Source organism: Entelurus aequoreus, linkage group LG16, assembly GCF_033978785.1.
Source record: "Entelurus aequoreus isolate RoL-2023_Sb linkage group LG16, RoL_Eaeq_v1.1, whole genome shotgun sequence".
NCBI classification, from domain to species: domain Eukaryota; kingdom Metazoa; phylum Chordata; class Actinopteri; order Syngnathiformes; family Syngnathidae; genus Entelurus; species Entelurus aequoreus.
In genome coordinates, this window is record NC_084746.1 from 49,443,744 (window position 1) to 49,464,445 (window position 20,702).

Sequence of the window (20,702 nt, forward strand, 5' to 3'; positions counted from 1 at the left end):
TTTGAAACTATAGATGGATGTTAAAAAGGGGGTGTTTCAGTTTGCAAAAACGGGAACTCCCACAGGCACAAGAACACCCATTTGTGGCCGCAATTGGATGATACTGATTAATGTTGTGAATGCGTACTCTCACCTTTGTGGTGGTTCCAACTTCTAAAAGATTTTCATTGCTGCCTAATAGTTCGTCTCCTGACATGTCGCCCTTTAAAGGGGGAAAAAAAACACCAATATAGTCATTTAATACATTTAATCTTGATTTGCACACATTGAAAATGGGTTAAATAAACAACTTTACACTTACTGTGAGGTTGTCAGATACATCCATGGCGTCACTGAGAGGATCCTGGAAGCAAAAGATGACATTCATGTCTGTGGGCTAGTACTGTATCTATTAGGCGATTAAATGTTTATTTTTAGGATTTATTGAGCAAAAAACACCAACAGATGACGTCACCTTGGTAGACACAGAGCGCGGTGATGGTTTAGGCGACTTTTTAAAAAACCCAGCAAGCCCCCCGCTCTTTTCCTGAGAACAAAACATTCAAAGACTTAGTCACAAAAAGGTAACAAAAACAAAGAACAGAATTTGTACCTTTGGTGTGTTTTGGTCGGTCAGGTTTTCATTGCTGATTGATAACGTCTTCTCCTTGTCTGCGTTTTCCTCCTGCACAGTCAAAACTATAGTAACCAAAATGGAAATGACGAGTCGCCACAAACGTGGTGAACGCACCTCCTCAGCAGCGCCCTCGTCGGCTACTTTTGGAGCTTTCTTGAACATGGTACTGAAAATGCTTTTTTCCTGGAAAACAATGCACTTATTGAGGTTATTGTTGGATATGAATTTCCTCAAAATAAATTTAAAAAATGCACAAATAGCATAAATTTAAAAAAGGGAAAAAAAAGACTGTGTTTATGAATAAATTACATTACATCAAAATGTATACTATAAATACAATATTAAAAAATAAATGCAATCATATTTTTTTAAATAAAATACAATTCAAAGCAATTACCGTAGTTTTCGGACTATAAGTCGCAGTTTATTTCATAGTTTGGCCGGGGGTGCGACTTATACTCAGGAGTGACTTATGTGTGATATTATTAACACATTACCGTAAAATATCAAATAATATTATTTAGCTCATTCACGTAAGAGACTAGACGTATAAGATTTCATCGATTAGGAGTGACAGATTGTTTGGTAAACGTATAGCATGTTCTATATGTTATAGTTATTTGAATGACTCTTACCATAATATGTTACGTTAACATACCAGGCACCTTCTCAGTTGGTTATTTATGCCTCATATAACGTACACTTATTCAGCCTGTTGTTCACTATTCTTTATTTATTTTAAATTGCCTTTCAAATGTCTATTCTTGGTGTTGGGTTTTATTAAATACATTTCCCCAAAAAATGCGACTTATATATGTTTTTTTCCTTCTTTATTATGCATTTTCGGCCGGTGCGACTTATACTCCGGAGCGATTTATAGTCCGAAAAATACGGTAACTAAAATGTAATGTAATTTACTTTAAAAAGTAAAATACAATAACATTATAAACTAAATGTTTTTCAATTTACAAGTTTAAAGAAAATCTAGTCAAATGTATAAATAAACAACAGTACCTTGTTGGCCGTTTCAAACAGATTGTCATTACTGGACGACTTCTCCTTCTCCTGCAAAAAAGAGTTTGTGATGTTTTGGTTGAAGGACAATTTCTCTTCCAAAAAACCCCCCGCAAAGATTCAATTCCATTCGATTCAAACTCACTCTTGCAGTCTCGTCATCTCCAGATGTTTTTGGAGTTTTCTTAAGTCCACCTTTCGTCTTGAGGGGGAAAACATGCGAACGAAACATTTCAGACATGCAACTCCTCTACTGTTGAACATCTGACAATAAAATCCTTGAAGCTGAACAAGTGTGTAATCTACATAAACCCTAACACATTAAAGCATAATTAGCCTCACTTGTGTGTTTTTAATTACATTCTGACGGACTTTGATGCACAGGCTGAATACTGACCTCATCCAACAGGTTTTCAATGCTCCATGATCTTTTGAAGATGCCAGCGAGGCCTCCTTTTTTCCCCTGAAACACACATTTCGAGTCAAAATGCAGTTTTATAATTTGAGACTGAGGGACAAGCGGTAGAAAATGGATGGATTGGGTGGGTATACTACAACAATCAAAACTCTTACTGTTCTACTTTGAGATTACATTCAAAGCACAAATGGCAAGAACTATAAGAACAAAAATAACGTGAAGAAGACAAACAAAAAGAAGAACAACAACCACAAAAACAACACGTACAAGAAGAAAAACAAGAAAAACAAAAAAGAGAACAAAAACAAGAAGAAAAAAAATTAAACAAAAATAAGAAGTAAAAGAGCAAGAAAAAGAAAGAAAAACTACAAGAACAACGAAATGAACAAGAACAAAAAGAAGAAGATGAAGAAAATTGGGAAAAAAAAGAACAAGAATAAGACGAAGAAAAACAACCAGAATAACAAAAAGAAGAACTACAAGAAGAAGAACAAAAAGAAGAACAAGAACATGAAGAATAAGAAAATAAGGAAGAACAAGAAGAATAACAATAAAAACAAGAGGGAGAACTTAAACAAGAAGTAGAAAAACAAGATGTAAAAGAAAAAAAGAACAAGAAAAAGGAAGAAGAACGAGAACAAGAATAAGAACAAAAGGAAGAAGAATGACAAGAACAAGAAGAAAAACATGAGAAAAAAACATGAGAAAAATAAAAATAAGAAAAAAAACGAGAACGAGAAGAAGAAGGAGAGGAGGAAGACCAAGAATAAAAAAACAAGAGGTACAAAAAGAAAAAGATGAAGAAGAGGAACAAGAAGAAAAACAAGAATAACAAAAAAGAAGAAGGGGAAGAAGTAGAAAAAGAAGAAGAACAAGTACAATAGGAAGAAAAACAAGTATAATAAGAAAAAAAACAAGAATACTAATAAGAAGAACAAGATGAAGAGCAAGAAGAAAAACAAGAACAAGAAAAAGAACAAGTAAGGAGAACAAGAACAACAAGAAAAAGATCAAGAACAAGAAGAACGACAAGAACAAGAGCAAAGAGAACAAGAACAAAAAAAAGAAGAAAACCAAGACTAACAAGGACAAGAACAATAACAAAAAGAATAAGTTGAAGAAAAACAATAATAACAAGGAGAAGAACAAGAATAACAAGAACAACATGAAAAAGAACAAGAGCAAAAAGAACTAGAACAAGAAGAAGAAAAAAAAGAACAATAAGAAGAACAAGAACAAAAAGAAAAAGAAAAAGAACAACAAAAACAACAAGCACAATACCAAGAATAACAAGAAGAAGAAAAACAAGAACAAGATAAAGAACAAGAAGGAGAAGAAGAAGAACAAGAAGAAGAACAAGCTCTTGATACCTTGGGAACAAGAAGAAGAACAAGCTCTTGATACTTTGGGAACAAGAAGAAGAACAAGAAGAAGAAGAAGCTCTTGATACCTTGGGAACAGTTTCTGACAAGTTTTCAGAGCTTCCAGATTTTGGAGTGTCAGTGTTCAGGTTTGCTTCCTTGTCTGCTGCAGCGCCTTCTGCTGGCTTCTGGGGCTTCTTGAAAAGTTTGCTGTTGAAATAGTTTTTGTCCTGAAAAGAAATATTGGAGTCAGTGAATGCACTACTATCAAGTCAACCAACCTTGAAGGCTTTGCTCAGTCACCTTGGTGGCATTCCTCTCGACTAGATCATCAGCACCCGCCGCCAGCGTCTCCTCGCCCTTCTCCTCGTCCTAAAAATGGACGTCGCTGCTTGAATGCGAGTAATTGAAAGACAAAACATTCTGTGACTTATTTTTCCAAATATTCACCAGTGAGTCTGCCCGCTCTCCTTTCTCTCCTTTGGGGGTCTTTTTGAGGAAGACCCCAAACAGACTTCGATCTTTTTCCTGATGGCAAAAGACCGACAAGTTCAGAGAGGAAGAAGCAATAGTAGGAATGTCCGATAATGGCTTTTTGCCGATATCCGATATGCCGATATTGTCCAACTCTTTAATTACAGATACCGATATCAACCGATACTGATATCAACCGATATATACAGTCGTGGAATTAACACATTATTATGCCTAATTTGGACAACCAGGTATGGTGAAGATAAGGTACTTTTTAAAAAAATGAATCAAATAAAATAAGATAAATAAATTAAAAACATTTTCTTGAATAAAAAATAAAGTAAAACAATATAAAAACAGTTACATAGAAACTAGTAATTAATGAAAATGTGTAAAATTAACTGTTAAAGGTTAGTATTATTAGTGGACCAGCAGCACGCACAATCATGTGTGCTTACGGACTGTATCCCTTGCAGACTGTATTGATATATATTGATATATAATGTAGGAAGCAGAATATTAATAACAGAAAGAAACAACCCTTTTGTGTGAATGAGTGTAAATGGGGGAGGGAGGTTTTTTGGGTTGGTGCACTAGTTGTAAGTGTATCTTGTGTTTTTTATGTGGATTTAATAAAAAACAAAACAAAAAAAAACACGATACTGATAATAAAAAAACCGATACCGATAATTTCCGATATTACATTTTAACGCATTTATCGGCCAATAATATCGACAGACCGATATTATCGGACATCTCTAACCAATAGTATTGAGGATTCACAACAAGAAGAAAAAAAACAGGAAAAAGAAGAAGAAGAAAAAACAAGAAGAACAAGAAGATGAAGAAAAACAACAAGAAGAAGAAGAAGAAGAAAAAGTACAAGAACAAGAAGAACAATAATGAGAAGAAGAAAAAACAAGAATAACAAGAAAAAGAAGAAGAAGAATAACAAGAAGAAGGAGACAATGTACAGGAACAAGAATAACAACAACAACAAGAAGAAGAAGGAAAACAAGAATAACAAGAACAAGAACAAGAGCAAGAAGAAAAAGAAGAAGAAGAACAACAACAACAACAAGAACACAAAGAACAACAAGGAGAAGAAGAAGAATAACAACAACAAGAAAAACAAGAAGAAGAAGGAGAAGAAGAAGAACAAGAAGATGAACAAGCTCTTGATACCTCGGGAACAGTTTCTGACAAGTTTTCAGAGCTTCCAGATTTTGGAGTTTCAGTGTTCAGGTTTGCTTCCTTGTCTGCTGCAGCGCCTTCTGCTGGCTTCTGGGGCTTCTTGAAAAGTTTGCTGTTAAAATAGTTTTTGTCCTGAAAAGAAATATTGGAGTCAGTGAATGCACTACTATCAAGTCAACCAACCTTGAAGGCTTTGCTCAGTCACCTTGGTGGCATTCCTCTCGACTAGATCATCAGCACCCGCCGCCAGCGTCTCCTCGCCCTTCTCCTCGTCCTAAAAATTAGATGCCGCTGCTTGAATGAGAGTAATTGAAAGACAAAACATTCTGTGACTAATTTTTCCAAATATTCACCAGTGAGTCTGCCCGCTCTCCTTTCTCTCCTTTGGGGGTCTTTTTGAGGAAGACCCCAAACAGACTTCGATCTTTCTCCTGATGTCAAAAGACCGACACGTTCAGAGAGGAAGAAGCAATAGTATCGAGGATTCACAACAAGAAGAAAAAGAACATAAAGAACAAGAACAGGAAAAAGAAGAAGAAGAAAAAACAAGAAGAACAATAAGATGAAGAAAAACAAGAAGAAGAAGAATAAAAAGTACAAGAACAAGAAGAACAATAACGAGAAGAAGAAGAAAAACAAGAATAAAAAGGACAAGAACAAGAGCAAGAAGAAAAAGAACAAGAACAAGAAGAAGAACAAGAAGAACAAAAACAACAAGGAGAAGAATAAGAATAACAACAACAAGAAAACAAGAAGACAAGAGCAAGAAGAAGGAGAAGAACAAGAACAAGAAGAACAAAAACAGGAACAACAAGGAGAAGAAGAAGAATAACAACAAGAAGAAAAGAACAAGAAGAAGAAGAGGAACAAGAACAAGAAGAACAAAAACAGGAACAACAAGGAGAAGAAGAAGAATAACAACAACAAGAAGACAAGAAGAAGAAGAACAAGAACAAAAACAGGAACAACAAGGAGAAGAAGAAGAATAACAACAACAAGAAAACAAGAAGACAAGAACAAGAACAATAACAAGAAGAAGAACAAGAACAAGAAGAACAAAAACAGGAACAACAAGGAGAAGAAGAAGAATAACAACAACAAGAAAACAAGAAGACAAGAACAAGAAGAAGAAGAACAAGAAGAACAAGAACAAGAAGAACAAAAACAGGAACAACAAGGAGAAGAAGAAGAATAACAACAACAAGAAGACAAGAAGAAAAAGAAGAACAAGAACAAGAACAAAAACAGGAACAACAAGGAGAAGAAGAAGAATAACAACAAGAAGAAAACAAGAAGACAAGAACAAGAACAAGAACAAGAACAAGAACAAGAAGAACAAAAACAGGAACAACAAGGAGAAGAAGAAGAATAACAACAACAAGAAAACAAGAAGACAAGAGCAAGAAGAAGGAGAAGAAGAACAAGAAGAAGAACAAGAAAAAGAAAAATGAACTTTTGAAACTTTGGGAACAAGAAGAAGAACAAACTTTTGATACTTTGGGAACAAGAAGAAGAACAAACTTTTGATACTTTGGGAACAAGAAGAAGAACAAACTTTTGATACTTTGGGAACAAGAAGAAAAACAAGCTCTTGATACCTTGGGAACAGTTTCTGACAAGTTTTCAGAGCTTCCAGATTTTGGAGTGTCAGTGTTCAGGTTTGCTTCCTTGTCTGCTGCAGCGCCTTCTGCTGGCTTCTGGGGCTTCTTGAAAAGTTTGCTGTTGAAATAGTTTTTGTCCTGAAAAGAAATATTGGAGTCAGTGAATGCACTACTATCAAGTCAACCAACCTTGAAGGCTTTGCTCAGTCACCTTGGTGGCGTTCCTCTCGACTAGATCATCAGCACCCGCCGCCAGCGTCTCCTCGCCCTTCTCCTCGTCCTAAAAATTAGATGTCGCTGCTTGAATGCGAGTAAAAGACAAAACATTCTGTGACTTACTTTTCCAAAACACTCACCGGTGAGTCTGCCCGCTCTCCTTTCTCTCTTTTCGGGGTCTTTTTAAAGAAGCCGCCGAACAGACCTCGATCGTTCTCCTGATGGCAAAAGACAGACACGTTCAGAGAGGAAGAACCAATAGTATCGAGGATTCACAACAAGAAGAAAAAAACAAAGAACAAGAACTTCCTATACAGTATATACTGTGTATACTGTTATACTATTTGATATTGCACTGGTACTGTATGTGACTACTGTACTTTTACTTGTACTGATACTTGTACCATAACTACTGGGACTTATTGTGCAACTTATTGTCTTGTAATTAATGTACATCAGAGCTATTCAAATTGTTGTATTTTTTTGTATTTAGTGTATTAGATTCAGCAACTAGTGTTTGGATCCCACTGTACGCAATATCTGAAGAGCATGGAAAAAAGCATTTCACTGTGGTGTACTCTGCATGTGACGAATAAAACCCTTGAACCTTGAAGAACAGGAAAAAGAAGAAGAGAAAACAAGAACAAGAAGATGAAGAAAAACAAGAAGAATAAGAATAACAAGAAGAAGAAGAAAAAGTACAAGAACAAGAAGAACAATAACGACAAGAAGAAGAAAAACAAGAATAAAAAGGACAAGAACAAGAGCAAGAAGAAAAAGAACAAGAACAAGAAGAACAATAACAAGAACAAGAAGAACAAAAACAGGAACAACAAGGAGAAGAAAAAGAATACCAAAAACAAGAAAAACAAGAAGAAGAAGAGCAAGAAGAAGGAGAAGAAAAAGAACAAGAAGAAGAACAAGAAAACACTTTTGATACTTTGGGAACAAGAAGAAGAACAAGCTCTTGATACCTTGGGAACAGTTTCCGACAAGTTTTCAGAGCTTCCAGATTTTGGAGTTTCAGTGTTCAGGTTTGCTAAGGACAAGAACAAGAGCAAGGAGAAAAAGAAGAAGAACAAGAACAAGAAGAACAAAAACAGGAACAACAAGGAGAAGAAGAAGAATAACAACAACAAAAAAACAAGAAGAAGAAGAGCAAGAAGAAGGAGAAGAAGAACAAGAAGAAGAACAAGAAAAAGAACAAACTTTTGATACTTTGGGAACTAGAAGAAGAACAAGCTCTTGATATCTTGGGAACAGTTTCCGACAAGTTTTCAGAGCTTCCAGATTTTGGAGTTTCAGTGTTCAGGTTTGCTAAGGACAAGAACAAGAGCAAGAAGAAAAAGAAGAAGAAGAAGAACAAGAACAAGAACAAGAAAAAGAACAAGAACAAGAAGAACAAAAACAGGAACAACAAGGAGAAGAAGAGGAATAACAACAACAAGAAAACAAGAAGAAGAAGAGCAAGAAGAAGGAGAAGAAAAACAAAAAAAGAACAACCTTTTGATACTTTGGGAACAAGAAGAAGAACAAACTTTTGATACTTTGGGAACAAGAAGAAGAACAAACTTTTGATACTTTGGGAACAAGAAGAAGATCAAGAAGAAGAACAAGCTCTTGATACCTTGGGAACAGTTTCTGACAAGTTTTCAGAGCTTCCAGATTTTGGAGTGTCAGTGTTCAGGTTTGCTTCCTTGTCTGCTGCAGCGCCTTCTGCTGGCTTCTGGGGCTTCTTGAAAAGTTTGCTGTTGAAATAGTTTTTGTCCTGAAAAGAAATATTGGAGTCAGTGAATGCACTACTATCAAGTCAACCAACCTTGAAGGCTTTGCTCAGTCACCTTGGTGGCGTTCCTCTCGACTAGATCATCAGCACCCGCCGCCAGCGTCTCCTCGCCCTTCTCCTCGTCCTAAAAATGGATGCCGCTGCTTGAATGCGAGTAATTGAAAGACAAAACATTCTGTGACTAATTTTTCCAAATATTCACCAGTGAGTCTGCCCGCTCTCCTTTCTCTCCTTTGGGGGTCTTTTTGAGGAAGACCCCAAACAGACTTTGATCTTTCTCCTGATGGCAAAAGACCGACAAGTTCAGAGAGGAAGAAGCAATAGTATCGAGGATTCACAACAAGAAGAAAAAGAACATAAAGAACAAGAACAGGAAAAAGAAGAAGAAGAAAAAACAAGAAGAACAATAAGATGAAGAAAAACAGGAAGAAGAAGAATAAAAAGTACAAGAACAAGAAGAACAATAACGAGAAGAAGAAGAAAAACAAGAATAAAAAGGACAAGAACAAGAGCAAGAAGAAGAACAAGAAGAACAAAAACAACAAGGAGAAGAAGAAGAATAACAACAACAAGAAAACAAGAAGACAAGAGCAAGAAGAAGGAGAAGAACAAGAACAAGAAGAACAAAAACAGGAACAACAAGGAGAAGAAGAAGAATAACAACAAGAAGAAAAGAACAAGAAGAAGAAGAGGAACAAGAACAAGAAGAACAAAAACAGGAACAACAAGGAGAAGAAGAAGAATAACAACAACAAGAAGACAAGAAGAAGAAGAAGAAGAAGAAGAACAAAAACAGGAACAACAAGGAGAAGAAGAAGAATAACAACAACAAGAAAACAAAAAGACAAGAACAAGAAGAATAACAAGAAGAAGAACAAGAACAAGAAGAACAAAAACAGGAACAACAAGGAGAAGAAGAAGAATAACAACAACAAGAAAACAAGAAGACAAGAACAAGAAGAAGAAGAACAAGAAGAACAAGAACAAGAAGAACAAAAACAGGAACAACAAGGAGAAGAAGAAGAATAACAACAACAAGAAGACAAGAAGAAAAAGAAGAACAAGAACAAGAACAAAAACAGGAACAACAAGGAGAAGAAGAAGAATAACAACAAGAAGAAAACAAGAAGACAAGAACAAGAACAAGAACAAGAACAAGAAGAACAAAAACAGGAACAACAAGGAGAAGAAGAAGAATAACAACAACAAGAAAACAAGAAGACAAGACCAAGAAGAAGGAGAAGAAGAACAAGAAGAAGAACAAGAAAAAGAAAAATAACAAACTTTTGAAACTTTGGGAACAAGAAGAAGAACAAACTTTTGATACTTTGAGAACAAGAAGAAGAACAAACTTTTGATACTTTGGGAACAAGAAGAAGAACAAGAAGAAGAACAAGCTTTTGATACCTTGGGAACAGTTTCTGACAAGTTTTCAGAGCTTCCAGATTTTGGAGTTTCAGTGTTCAGGTTTGCTTCCTTGTCTGCTGCAGCGCCTTCTGCTGGCTTCTGGGGCTTCTTGAAAAGTTTGCTGTTGAAATAGTTTTTGTCCTGAAAAGAAATATTGGAGTCAGTGAATGCACTACTATCAAGTCAACCAACTTTGAAGGCTTTGCTCAGTCACCTTGGTGGCATTCCTCTCGACTAGATCATCAGCACCCGCCGCCAGCGTCTCCTCGCCCTTCTCCTCGTCCTAAAAATGGATGTCGCTGCTTGAATGAGAGTAATTGAAAGACAAAACATTCTGTGACTAATTTTTCCAAATATTCACCAGTGAGTCTGCCCGCTCTCCTTTCTCTCCTTTGGGGGTCTTTTTGAGGAAGACCCCAAACAGACTTTGATCTTTCTCCTGATGGCAAAAGACCGACAAGTTCAGAGAGGAAGAAGCAATAGTATCGAGGATTCACAACAAGAAGAAAAAGAACAAGAACAGGAAAAAGAAGAAGAAAAAACAAGAAGAACAATAAGATGAAGAAAAACAACAAGAAGAAGAATAAAAAGTACAAGAACAAGAAGAACAATAACGAGAAGAAGAAGAAAAACAAGAATAAAAAGGACAAGAACAAGAGCAAGAAGAAAAAGAACAAGAACAAGAAGAAGAAGAAGAACAAGAAGAACAAAAACAACAAGGAGAAGAAGAATAACAACAACAAGAAAACAAGAAGACAAGAGCAAGAAGAAGGAGAAGAACAAGAACAAGAAGAACAAAAACAGGAACAACAAGGAGAAGAAGAAGAATAACAACAAGGAGAAGAAGAAGAATAACAACAACAAGAAAACAAGAAGACAAGAGCAAGAAGAAGGAGAAGAACAAGAACAAGAAGAACAAAAACAGGAACAACAAGGAGAAGAAGAAGAATAACAACAAGAAGAAAAGAACAAGAAGAAGAAGAGGAACAAGAACAAGAAGAACAAAAACAGGAACAACAAGGAGAAGAAGAAGAATAACAACAACAAGAAGACAACAAGAAGAAGAAGAAGAACAACAACAAAAACAGGCACAACAAGGAGAAGAAGAAGAATAACAACAACAAGAAAACAAGAAGACAAGAACAAGAACAATAACAAGAAGAAGAACAAGAACAAGAAGAACAAAAACAGGAACAACAAGGAGAAGAAGAAGAATAACAACAACAACAAAACAAGAAGACAAGAACAAGAAGAAGAAGAACAAGAACAAGAAGAACAAAAACAGGAACAACAAGGAGAAGAAGAAGAATAACAACAACAAGAAGACAAGAAGAAAAAGAAGAACAAGAACAAGAACAAGAACAAAAACAGGAACAACAAGGAGAAGAAGAAGAATAACAACAAGAAGAAAACAAGAAGACAAGAACAAGAACAAGAACAAGAAGAACAAAAACAGGAACAACAAGGAGAAGAAGAAGAATAACAACAACAAGAAAACAAGAAGACAAGAGCAAGAAGAAGGAGAAGAAGAACAAGAAGAAGAACAAGAAAAAGAAAAATAACAAACTTTTGAAACTTTGGGAACAAGAAGAAGAACAAACTTTTGATACTTTGGGAACAAGAAGAAGAACAAGAAGAAGAACAAGATCTTGATACCTTGGGAACAGTTTCTGACAAGTTTTCAGAGCTTCCAGATTTTGGAGTGTCAGTGTTCAGGTTTGCTTCCTTGTCTGCTGCAGCGCCTTCTGCTGGCTTCTGGGGCTTCTTGAAAAGTTTGCTGTTGAAATAGTTTTTGTCCTGAAAAGAAATATTGGAGTCAGTGAATGCACTACTATCAAGTCAACCAACCTTGAAGGCTTTGCTCAGTCACCTTGGTGGCGTTCCTCTCGACTAGATCATCAGCACCCGCCGCCAGCGTCTCCTCGTCCTTCTCCTCGTCCTAAAAATTAGATGTCGCTGCTTGAATGCAATTAAAAGACAAAACATTCTGTGACTTACTTTTCCAAAACACTCACCGGTGAGTCTGCCCGCTCTCCTTTCTCTCTTTTCGGGGTCTTTTTAAAGAAGCCGCCGAACAGACCTCGATCGTTCTCCTGATGCCAAAAGACAGACACGTTCAGAGAGGAAGAACCAATAGTATCGAGGATTCACAACAAGAAGAAAAAAACAAAGAACAAGAACTTCCTATACAGTATATACTGTGTATACTGTTATACTATTTGATATTGCACTGGTACTGTATGTGACTACTGTACTTGTACTGATACTTCTACCATAACTACTGGGACTTATTGTGCAACTTATTGTCTTGTAATTAATGTACATCAGAGCTATTCAAATTGTTGTATTTTTTTGTATTTAGTGTATTAGATTCAGCAACTAGTGTTTGGATCCCACTGTACGCAATATCTGAAGAGCATGGAAAAAAGCATTTCACTGTGGTGTACTCTGCATGTGACGAATAAAACCCTTGAACCTTGAAGAACAGGAAAAAGAAGAAGAATAAGAATAACAAGAAGAAGAAGAAAAAGTACAAGAACAAGAAGAACAATAACGAGAAGAAGAAGGAAAAACAAGAATAAAAAGGACAAGAACAAGAGCAAGAAGAAAAAGAACAAGAACAAGAAGAACAATAACAAGAAGAACAAAAACAGGAACAACAAGGAGAAGAAAAAGAATACCAAAAACAAGAAAAACAAGAAGAAGAAGAGCAAGAAGAACAATAACGAGAAGAAGAAAAACAAGAATAAAAAGGACAAGAACAAGAGCAAGAAGAAAAAGAACAAGAACAAGAAGAACAATAACAAGAACAAGAAGAACAAAAACAGGAACAACAAGGAGAAGAAAAAGAATACCAAAAACAAGAAAAACAAGAAGAAGAAGAGCAAGAAGAAGGAGAAGAAAAAGAACAAGAAGAAGAACAAGAAAAAACTTTTGATACTTTGGGAACAAGAAGAAGAACAAGAAGAAGAACAAGCTCTTGATATCTTGGGAACAGTTTCCGACAAGTTTTCAGAGCTTCCGGATTTTGGAGTTTCAGTGTTCAGTTTTGCTAAGGACAAGAACAAGAGCAAGAAGAAAAAGAAAAAGAAGAACAAGAAGAAGAAGAAGAACAAGAACAAGAACAAGAAGAACAAAAACAGGAACAACAAGGAGAAGAAGAAGAATAACAACAACAAGAAAACAAGAAGAAGAAGAGCAAGAAGAAGGAGAAGAAGAACAAAAAAAGAACAAACTTTTGATACTTTGGGAACAAGAAGAAGAACAAACTTTTGATACTTTGGGAACAAGAAGAAGAACAAACTTTTGATACTTTGGGAACAAGAAGAAGAACAAGAAGAAGAACAAGCTCTTGATACCTTGGGAACAGTTTCTGACAAGTTTTCAGAGCTTCCAGATTTTGGAGTGTCAGTGTTCAGGTTTGCTTCCTTGTCTGCTGCAGCGCCTTCTGCTGGCTTCTGGGGCTTCTTGAAAAGTTTGCTGTTGAAATAGTTTTTGTCCTAAAAAGAAATATTGGAGTCAGTGAATGCACTACTATCAAGTCAACCAACCTTGAAGGCTTTGCTCAGTCACCTTGGTGGCGTTCCTCTCGACTAGATCATCAGCACCCGCCGCCAGCGTCTCCTCGCCCTTCTCCTCGTCCTAAAAATGGATGTCGCTGCTTGAATGAGAGTAATTGAAAGACAAAACATTCTGTGACTAATTTTTTCAAAGACTCACCAGTGAGTCTGCCCGCTCTCCTTTCTCTCCTTTGGGGGTCTTTTTGAGGAAGACCCCAAACAGACTTCGATCTTTCTCCTGATGGCAAAAGACCGACAAGTTCAGAGAGGAAGAAGCAATAGTATCGAGGATTCACAACAAGAAGAAAAAGAACATAAAGAACAAGAACAGGAAAAAGAAGAAGAAGAAAAAACAAGAAGAACAATAAGATGAAGAAAAACAAGAAGAAGAAGAAGAAGAAAAAGTACAAGAACGAGAAGAACAATAACGGGAAGAAGAAGAAAAACAAGAATAAAAAGGACAAGGACAAGAACAAGAGCAAGAAGAAAAAGAACAAGAACAAGAAGAAGAAGAAGAAGAACAAAAACAACAAGGAGAAGAAGAAGAATAACAACAACAAGAAACAAGAGCAAGAAGAAGGAGAAGAACAAGAACAAGAAGAACAAAAACAGGAACAACAAGGAGAAGAAGAAGAATAACAACAACAAGAAAACAAGAAGACAAGAACAAGAACAATAACAAGAAGAAGAACAATAACAAGAACAAGAAGAACAAAAACAGGAACAACAAGGAGTAGAAGAAGAATAACAACAACAAGAAGACAAGAAGAAGAAGAAGAAGAAGAACAAGAACAAAAACAGGAACAACAAGGAGAAGAAGAAGAATAACAACAACAAGAAAACAAGAAGACAAGAACAAGAACAATAACAAGAAGAAGAACAAGAACAAGAACAAGAACAAAAACAGGAACAACAAGGAGAAGAAGAATAACAACAACAAAAAGACAAGAAGAAGAAGAACAAGAACAAGAACAAAAACAGGAACAACAAGGAGAAGAAGAAGAATAACAACAACAAGAAAACAAGAAGACAAGAACAAGAACAATAACAAGAACAAGAACAAGAAGAACAAAAACAGGAACAACAAGGAGAAGAAGAAGAATAACAACAACAAGAAAACAAGAAGACAAGAACAAGAACAATAACAAGAAGAAGAACAAGAACAAGAACAAGAAGAACAAAAACAGGAACAACAAGGAGAAGAAGAATAACAACAACAAGAAGACAAGAACAAGAAGAAGAAGAAGAAGAACAAGAACAACAACAAAAACAGGAACAACAAGGAGAAGAAGAAGAATAACAACAACAAGAAAACAAGAAGACAAGAACAAGAACAAGAACAAGAAGAAGAACAAGAACAAGAAGAACAAAAACAGGAACAACAAGGAGAAGAAGAAGAATAACAACAACAAGAAAACAAGAAGACAAGAGCAAGAAGGAGAAGAAGAACAAGAAGAAGAACAAGAAAAAGAACAAACTTTTGAAACTTTGGGAACAAGAAGAAGAACAAACTTTTGATACTTTGGGAACAAGAAGAAGAACAAGCTCTTGATACCTTGGGAACAAGAAGAAGAACAAGCTCTTGATACCTTGGGAACAGTTTCCGACAAGTTTTCAGAGCTTCCAGATTTTGGAGTGTCAGTGTTCAGGTTTGCTTCCTTGTCTGCTGCAGCGCCTTCTGCTGGCTTCTGGGGCTTCTTGAAAAGTTTGCTGTTGAAATAGTTTTTGTCCTGAAAAGAAATATTGGAGTCAGTGAATGCACTACTATCAAGTCAACCAACCTTGAAGGCTTTGCTCAGTCACCTTGGTGGCGTTCCTCTCGACTAGATCATCAGCACCCGCCGCCAGCGTCTCCTCGCCCTTCTCCTCGTCCTAAAAATTAGATGTCGCTGCTTGAATGCGAGTAAAAGACAAAACATTCTGTGACTTACTTTTCCAAAACACTCACCGGTGAGTCTGCCCGCTCTCCTTTCTCTCTTTTTGGGGTCTTTTTAAAGAAGCCGCCGAACAGACCTCGATCTTTCTCCTGATGGCAAAAGACAGACACGTTGAGGGAGAAAGAGCCAACAGTATTGAGGACACAACGCACCGCTTTGCCTTCAGACAAACTCTCACTGCTGGCGGACAACTTCTTCTCCTGCAGAGTCTTGTCCTGCAACACAAAATTACAATTTGTACTTTGTACAGAAGAAAGACTATAGACCAGTGGTCCGCGGACCGATTGGTACCGGGCCGCACAAGAAATTTAAAAAAAAAATAATATTTTTTTTTTTTTATGAAATCAACATAAAAAACACAATATATACATTATATATCAATATATATCAATACAGTCTGCAGGGATACAGTCCGTAAGCACACATGATTGTATTAATTTATGTAAAAAAAAAAAAAAAAAATTAAAAAAAAATTTTTAATTCCCCCCCCCCATTAGAATTAGATATAATGTCCATTCAGCAACACACTTTTATAATTTTGGTGACTTAAGGGGCTGATTGAAACAAATTAATTTGATGCGTTTTGGTGTCTGCTTGTGTTTTTTTATTTTTTATAATGCCGTTCGTGTTTCATTTATACTATATATTATTAACATATCTCCTATGTAAAAAAAACAACTTCTTGAAGTATGTGATTTTTGAGTCTTGTGCACATTACGTGCAGTCTCTGTCCAGTGCATAATCAGCCCTGAAAAAAAGGGGAAAAAGTGGGTTCTGTGACAATTTTTTTTTTTTAAACGGGGATAGCAGATCCATTCTATGTGTCATACTTGATCATTTCGCAATATTGCCATATTTTTGCTGAAAGGATTTAGTAGAGAACATCGACGATAAAGTTCGCAACTTTTGGTCGCTGATAAAAAAAGCCTTGCCTGTACCGGAAGTAGCGTGACGTCGCAGGTTGAAAGGCTCCTCACATTTCCCCATTGTTTACACCAGCAGCTAGAGCGATTCGGACCGAGAAAGCGACGATTACCCCATTAATTTGAGCGAGGATGAAAGATTTGTGGATGAGGAACGTGAGAGTGAAGGACTAGAGTGCAGTGCAGGACTTATCTTCTTTCGCTCTGACCGTAACTTAGGTACAAGGGCTCATTGGATTCCACACTTTCTCCTTTTTCTATTGTGGATCACGGATTTGTATTTTTAACCACCTCGGATACTATACCCTCTTGAAAATGAGAGTCGAGAACGCAAAATGGACATTCACAGTGACTTTTATCTCCACAACAATACATCGGTGAAGCCCTTTAGCTACGGAGCTAACGTGATAGCATCGTGCTTAAATGCAGATAGAAACAAAAGAAATAAGCCCCTGACTGGAAGGATAGACAGAAGATCAACAATACTACTATCAGGAGACACTGAACCAAACCCTGGACCTGTAACTACACGGTTAATGCTGTGCCGCCTGTCGAAGCCTAGCAATGCTGTTGCTAACGACGCCATTAAAGCTAACGACGCCATTAAAGCTAACATAGCTACGGGACCTCGTCAGAGCTATGATAAAAACATTAGTGCTCCACCTACGCCAGCCCTCATCTGCTCATCAACACCCGTGCTCACCTGTGTTCCAGCGATCGACGGCGCAACGAAAGACTTCACCCGATCATCGATGCGGTCGGCGGCTAGTGTCGGATAGCGCGTCTGCTATCCAAGTCAAAGTCCTCCTGGTTGTGTTGCTGCAGCCAGCCGCTAATACACCGATCCCACCTACAGCTTTCTTCTTTGCAGTCTCCATTGTTCATTAAACAAATTGCAAAAGATTCACCAACACAGATGTCCAAAATACTGTGGAATTTTGCGATGAAAACAGAGCTTTCTTTTTGTATTGGATACAATGTGTCCGAATACTTCCTTTTCAACCATCGACGTCACGCGCATACGTCATCATACATAGACGTTTTCAACCGGAAGTTTTGCGGGAAATTTAAAATTGCACTTTATAAGTTAACCCGGCCGTATTGGCATGTGTTGCAATGTTAAGATTTCATCATTGATATATAAACTATCAGACTGCGTCGTCAGTAGGCCTTTAAATTTTTATCTTTAGCTTGTTTGATGATAAGAAGAGATGACGGGAAAATGTTCACCACTGCGCTTGCCTGGTTATTCAGGAATCCGCTAAACAAACTTCCTTTGTCCTTTGGAAAAACAACAAAACATCCATCATGGTGACGGTTGCCAAGGTAACCACATGTTCAGGCAGTGTCATTTGAAGCTTTTAAAACAGACTGAACTTTAATTATGTGAAAGGTCATTGTGTGCATAGACAAATTGTGACGTAATAGACAAATTGTCATGTGACCTATATCGCTGACTCAGCAGAAACCTGCCAAGTCGCTGTCATGTTGACTCAGAGCTCTGTTAACACATGCCGTTTCAGGGTGGTGCAGAAATGGGGGCGGGGCAAAGGTAACAAGGTGTCATGAGGACACTTACCTTGTTCTCCGACAGGCTGTCCAAGTTAGTAGAAAGCGCCTCCTCTGAATCCTAAACCAATATTATTAAAAAAATAATTAAGTATTTAAAGTAGGAGTTGAGAACAAGCAACGTAAATAGTATAGGTCAGGGGTCGGCAACCCAAAATGTTGAAAGAGCCATATTGGACCAAAATACAAAAACAAATCTGTCTGGAGCCGCAACAAATTAGAAACCATATTACATACAGATAGTGTACGTGTCATGAGATATACATTGAATTGAGATGACTTAAAGGAAACTAAATGAGCTCAAATATAGCTACAAATGAGGCATAATGATGCAATATGTACATATAGCTAGCCTAAATAGCATGTTAGCATCGATTAGCTTGCAGTCATGCAGTGACCAAATATGTTTGATTAGCACTCCACACTAGTCAATAACATCAACAAAACTCACCTTTGTGTATTCACGCACAACGTTAAAAGTTTGGTGGACAAAATGAGAGAGAAAAAGAAGTGGCATAAAACACGTCCTAGAAAGTCGGAGAAAGTTATACATGGAAACAAACTAAGGTGAGTTCAAGGACCGCCAAAATTAGTAGGACAAAACGGCGCTCGCCAAATACTCGAATCAGTGAAGCATGTTTACTATAAACAGTGTGCTTTATAACAATTAGGGAGGTTTGTGTCATGTTTGTCCTCCTACAGAAACCATATTAATACAAAAAATATCTTTTTTTCCCCTCATCTTTTTCTATTCTTCATACATTTTTGAAAAAGCTTCAGAGAGCCACTAGGGCGGCGCTAAAGAGCCGCATGCGGCTCTAGAGCCGCGGGTTGCCGACCCCTGGTATAGGTTAATGCTATGAGAGAGAAAGATTAATTGGTAAAATCACACCAGTTAATACTTTATCACAGTATATCATACAGTAGCAATTCTGAAATACCAGTAGTCTATATTTGAGAGTAGAACTCTAAAATATCAACATTTTCAGCTTTATTAATTTTCCATTTTTTGTGCAGTTTTGATATCTGATGTGATATTTGATCATTTATAGACCCATCTTCAGTAATATAGATATTGATCTGATATCAGCAAAAAAAAACAAGTATTGGCTTGCATGTAAAATGTCCGATATATGATCCAATACAAGCAGTCATTTAAAAAAGTAATAAGCATGACAAGCTAAAGGCTACAAGGAACCTAGCAGCTACACAACAGCTAAGCACACAATAGCATCCAAGCTCGACATACATAATAGGTGTCCTTCTGTCATGATCGAGCAGCTCTGCAGCCGCCTATCTTCTTTATGTTACAGTGCCTTGTTATTCGGGTTACGGGGCGGAGCCACCCGCACGCACACCCGATACTCATTTCCTCCTGACCACTTAAGCTTCCCAGACCCTTCACTCGGCGCCAGCAGATTCATGATGTTTCAGCTTTTCAGTCGTGTACTTATTCTCTGCTTTGGCTCCACTCAGGGCCGGCCCGTGTATATATGTGTAAATAAATGAACACTGAAATTCAAGTATTTCTTTTATTTATATATGTATATATATATATATATATATATATATATATATATATATATATATACATATATATATATATATATATATATATATATATATATATATATATACATATATATATATATATATATACATATATATATATACATATAGCTAGAATTCAATGAAAGTCAAGTATTTATTTAATTTTATATATATATATATATATATATATATATATATATATATATATATATATATATATATATATATATATATATATATATATATATATAAGAAATACTTGAATTTCAGTGAATTCTAGCTATAAATTTACTCCTCCCCCTTAACCCCGCCCACCTCAACACCCCCTTCAATCTCCCGAATTTGGAGGTCTCAAGGTTGGCAAGTATGCTTGACACACTGAATTATCCATTCATGTAGACGACAGAATTTGTGAGTGTGATAGAGAAGAGGATGGCCAAAATCGTCCCTCTTCGTCTAAATGGAGCCATATCGACAGCGGCAGGAGTCTGCCCTGTAATCGTTCCTGACATAACCACCACTCTTCGGGCTAACGACGTGGTGCCAATGCAACTTGGAGGACAATTCACCGCTGCTGAGCGAGCTCATCGACAAATATTACAACTCTCCAAATGCTCCATTCGTCCTCCCAGACAGACGACGCTCGCACCCCAAGCTTCTTCTTCTCTTGCAGGGAACAACAAACCGACTTCTGCTAATGAAATGTGCGAGTGCCGTATTTTTCGGACTATAAGTCGCAGGTTTTTTTTCATAGTTTGGCCGGGGGTGCGACTTATACTCAGGAGCGACTTATGTGTGAAATTATTAACACATTAGCGTAAAATATCAGATAATATTATTTAGCTCATTCACGTAAGGGACTAGACGTATAAGATTTCATGGGATTTAGCGATTAGGAGTGACAGATTGTTTGGTAAACGTATAGCATGTTCTATATGTTATAGTTATTTGAATGACTTTTACCATAATATGTTACGTTAACATACCAGGCACGTTCTCAGTTGGTTATTTATGCCTCATATAACGTACACTTATTCAGCCTGTTGTTCACTATTCTTTATTTATTTTAAATTGC

General features: G+C 36.7%; 1 protein-coding gene across 1 annotated transcript in view; it reads right to left on the minus strand.

Annotated features, from left to right (window-relative positions):
• Positions 1-20,702, minus strand: part of LOC133631221 (uncharacterized) — a 58,352-nt gene that overhangs the window by 25,420 nt on the left and 12,230 nt on the right. Inside the window, exons 8-41 of the mRNA XM_062023380.1 lie at positions 18,087-18,137; positions 15,737-15,799; positions 15,596-15,673; positions 15,451-15,519; positions 15,237-15,377; positions 13,808-13,885; positions 13,661-13,729; positions 13,447-13,587; positions 12,103-12,180; positions 11,958-12,026; positions 11,744-11,884; positions 10,449-10,526; positions 10,302-10,370; positions 10,088-10,228; positions 8,883-8,960; positions 8,736-8,804; positions 8,522-8,662; positions 7,035-7,112; positions 6,890-6,958; positions 6,676-6,816; positions 5,431-5,508; positions 5,283-5,351; positions 5,069-5,209; positions 3,860-3,937; positions 3,713-3,781; positions 3,499-3,639; positions 2,028-2,093; positions 1,776-1,832; positions 1,631-1,681; positions 731-799; positions 593-664; positions 455-526; positions 302-343; positions 134-202 (exon numbers count right to left, since the gene is read on the minus strand). Of these exons, the coding sequence (XP_061879364.1) occupies positions 134-202; positions 302-343; positions 455-526; positions 593-664; positions 731-799; positions 1,631-1,681; positions 1,776-1,832; positions 2,028-2,093; positions 3,499-3,639; positions 3,713-3,781; positions 3,860-3,937; positions 5,069-5,209; positions 5,283-5,351; positions 5,431-5,508; positions 6,676-6,816; positions 6,890-6,958; positions 7,035-7,112; positions 8,522-8,662; positions 8,736-8,804; positions 8,883-8,960; positions 10,088-10,228; positions 10,302-10,370; positions 10,449-10,526; positions 11,744-11,884; positions 11,958-12,026; positions 12,103-12,180; positions 13,447-13,587; positions 13,661-13,729; positions 13,808-13,885; positions 15,237-15,377; positions 15,451-15,519; positions 15,596-15,673; positions 15,737-15,799; positions 18,087-18,137 (2,916 nt within the window). The remainder of the gene's footprint in view (positions 1-133; positions 203-301; positions 344-454; positions 527-592; positions 665-730; positions 800-1,630; positions 1,682-1,775; positions 1,833-2,027; positions 2,094-3,498; positions 3,640-3,712; positions 3,782-3,859; positions 3,938-5,068; positions 5,210-5,282; positions 5,352-5,430; positions 5,509-6,675; positions 6,817-6,889; positions 6,959-7,034; positions 7,113-8,521; positions 8,663-8,735; positions 8,805-8,882; positions 8,961-10,087; positions 10,229-10,301; positions 10,371-10,448; positions 10,527-11,743; positions 11,885-11,957; positions 12,027-12,102; positions 12,181-13,446; positions 13,588-13,660; positions 13,730-13,807; positions 13,886-15,236; positions 15,378-15,450; positions 15,520-15,595; positions 15,674-15,736; positions 15,800-18,086; positions 18,138-20,702) is intronic.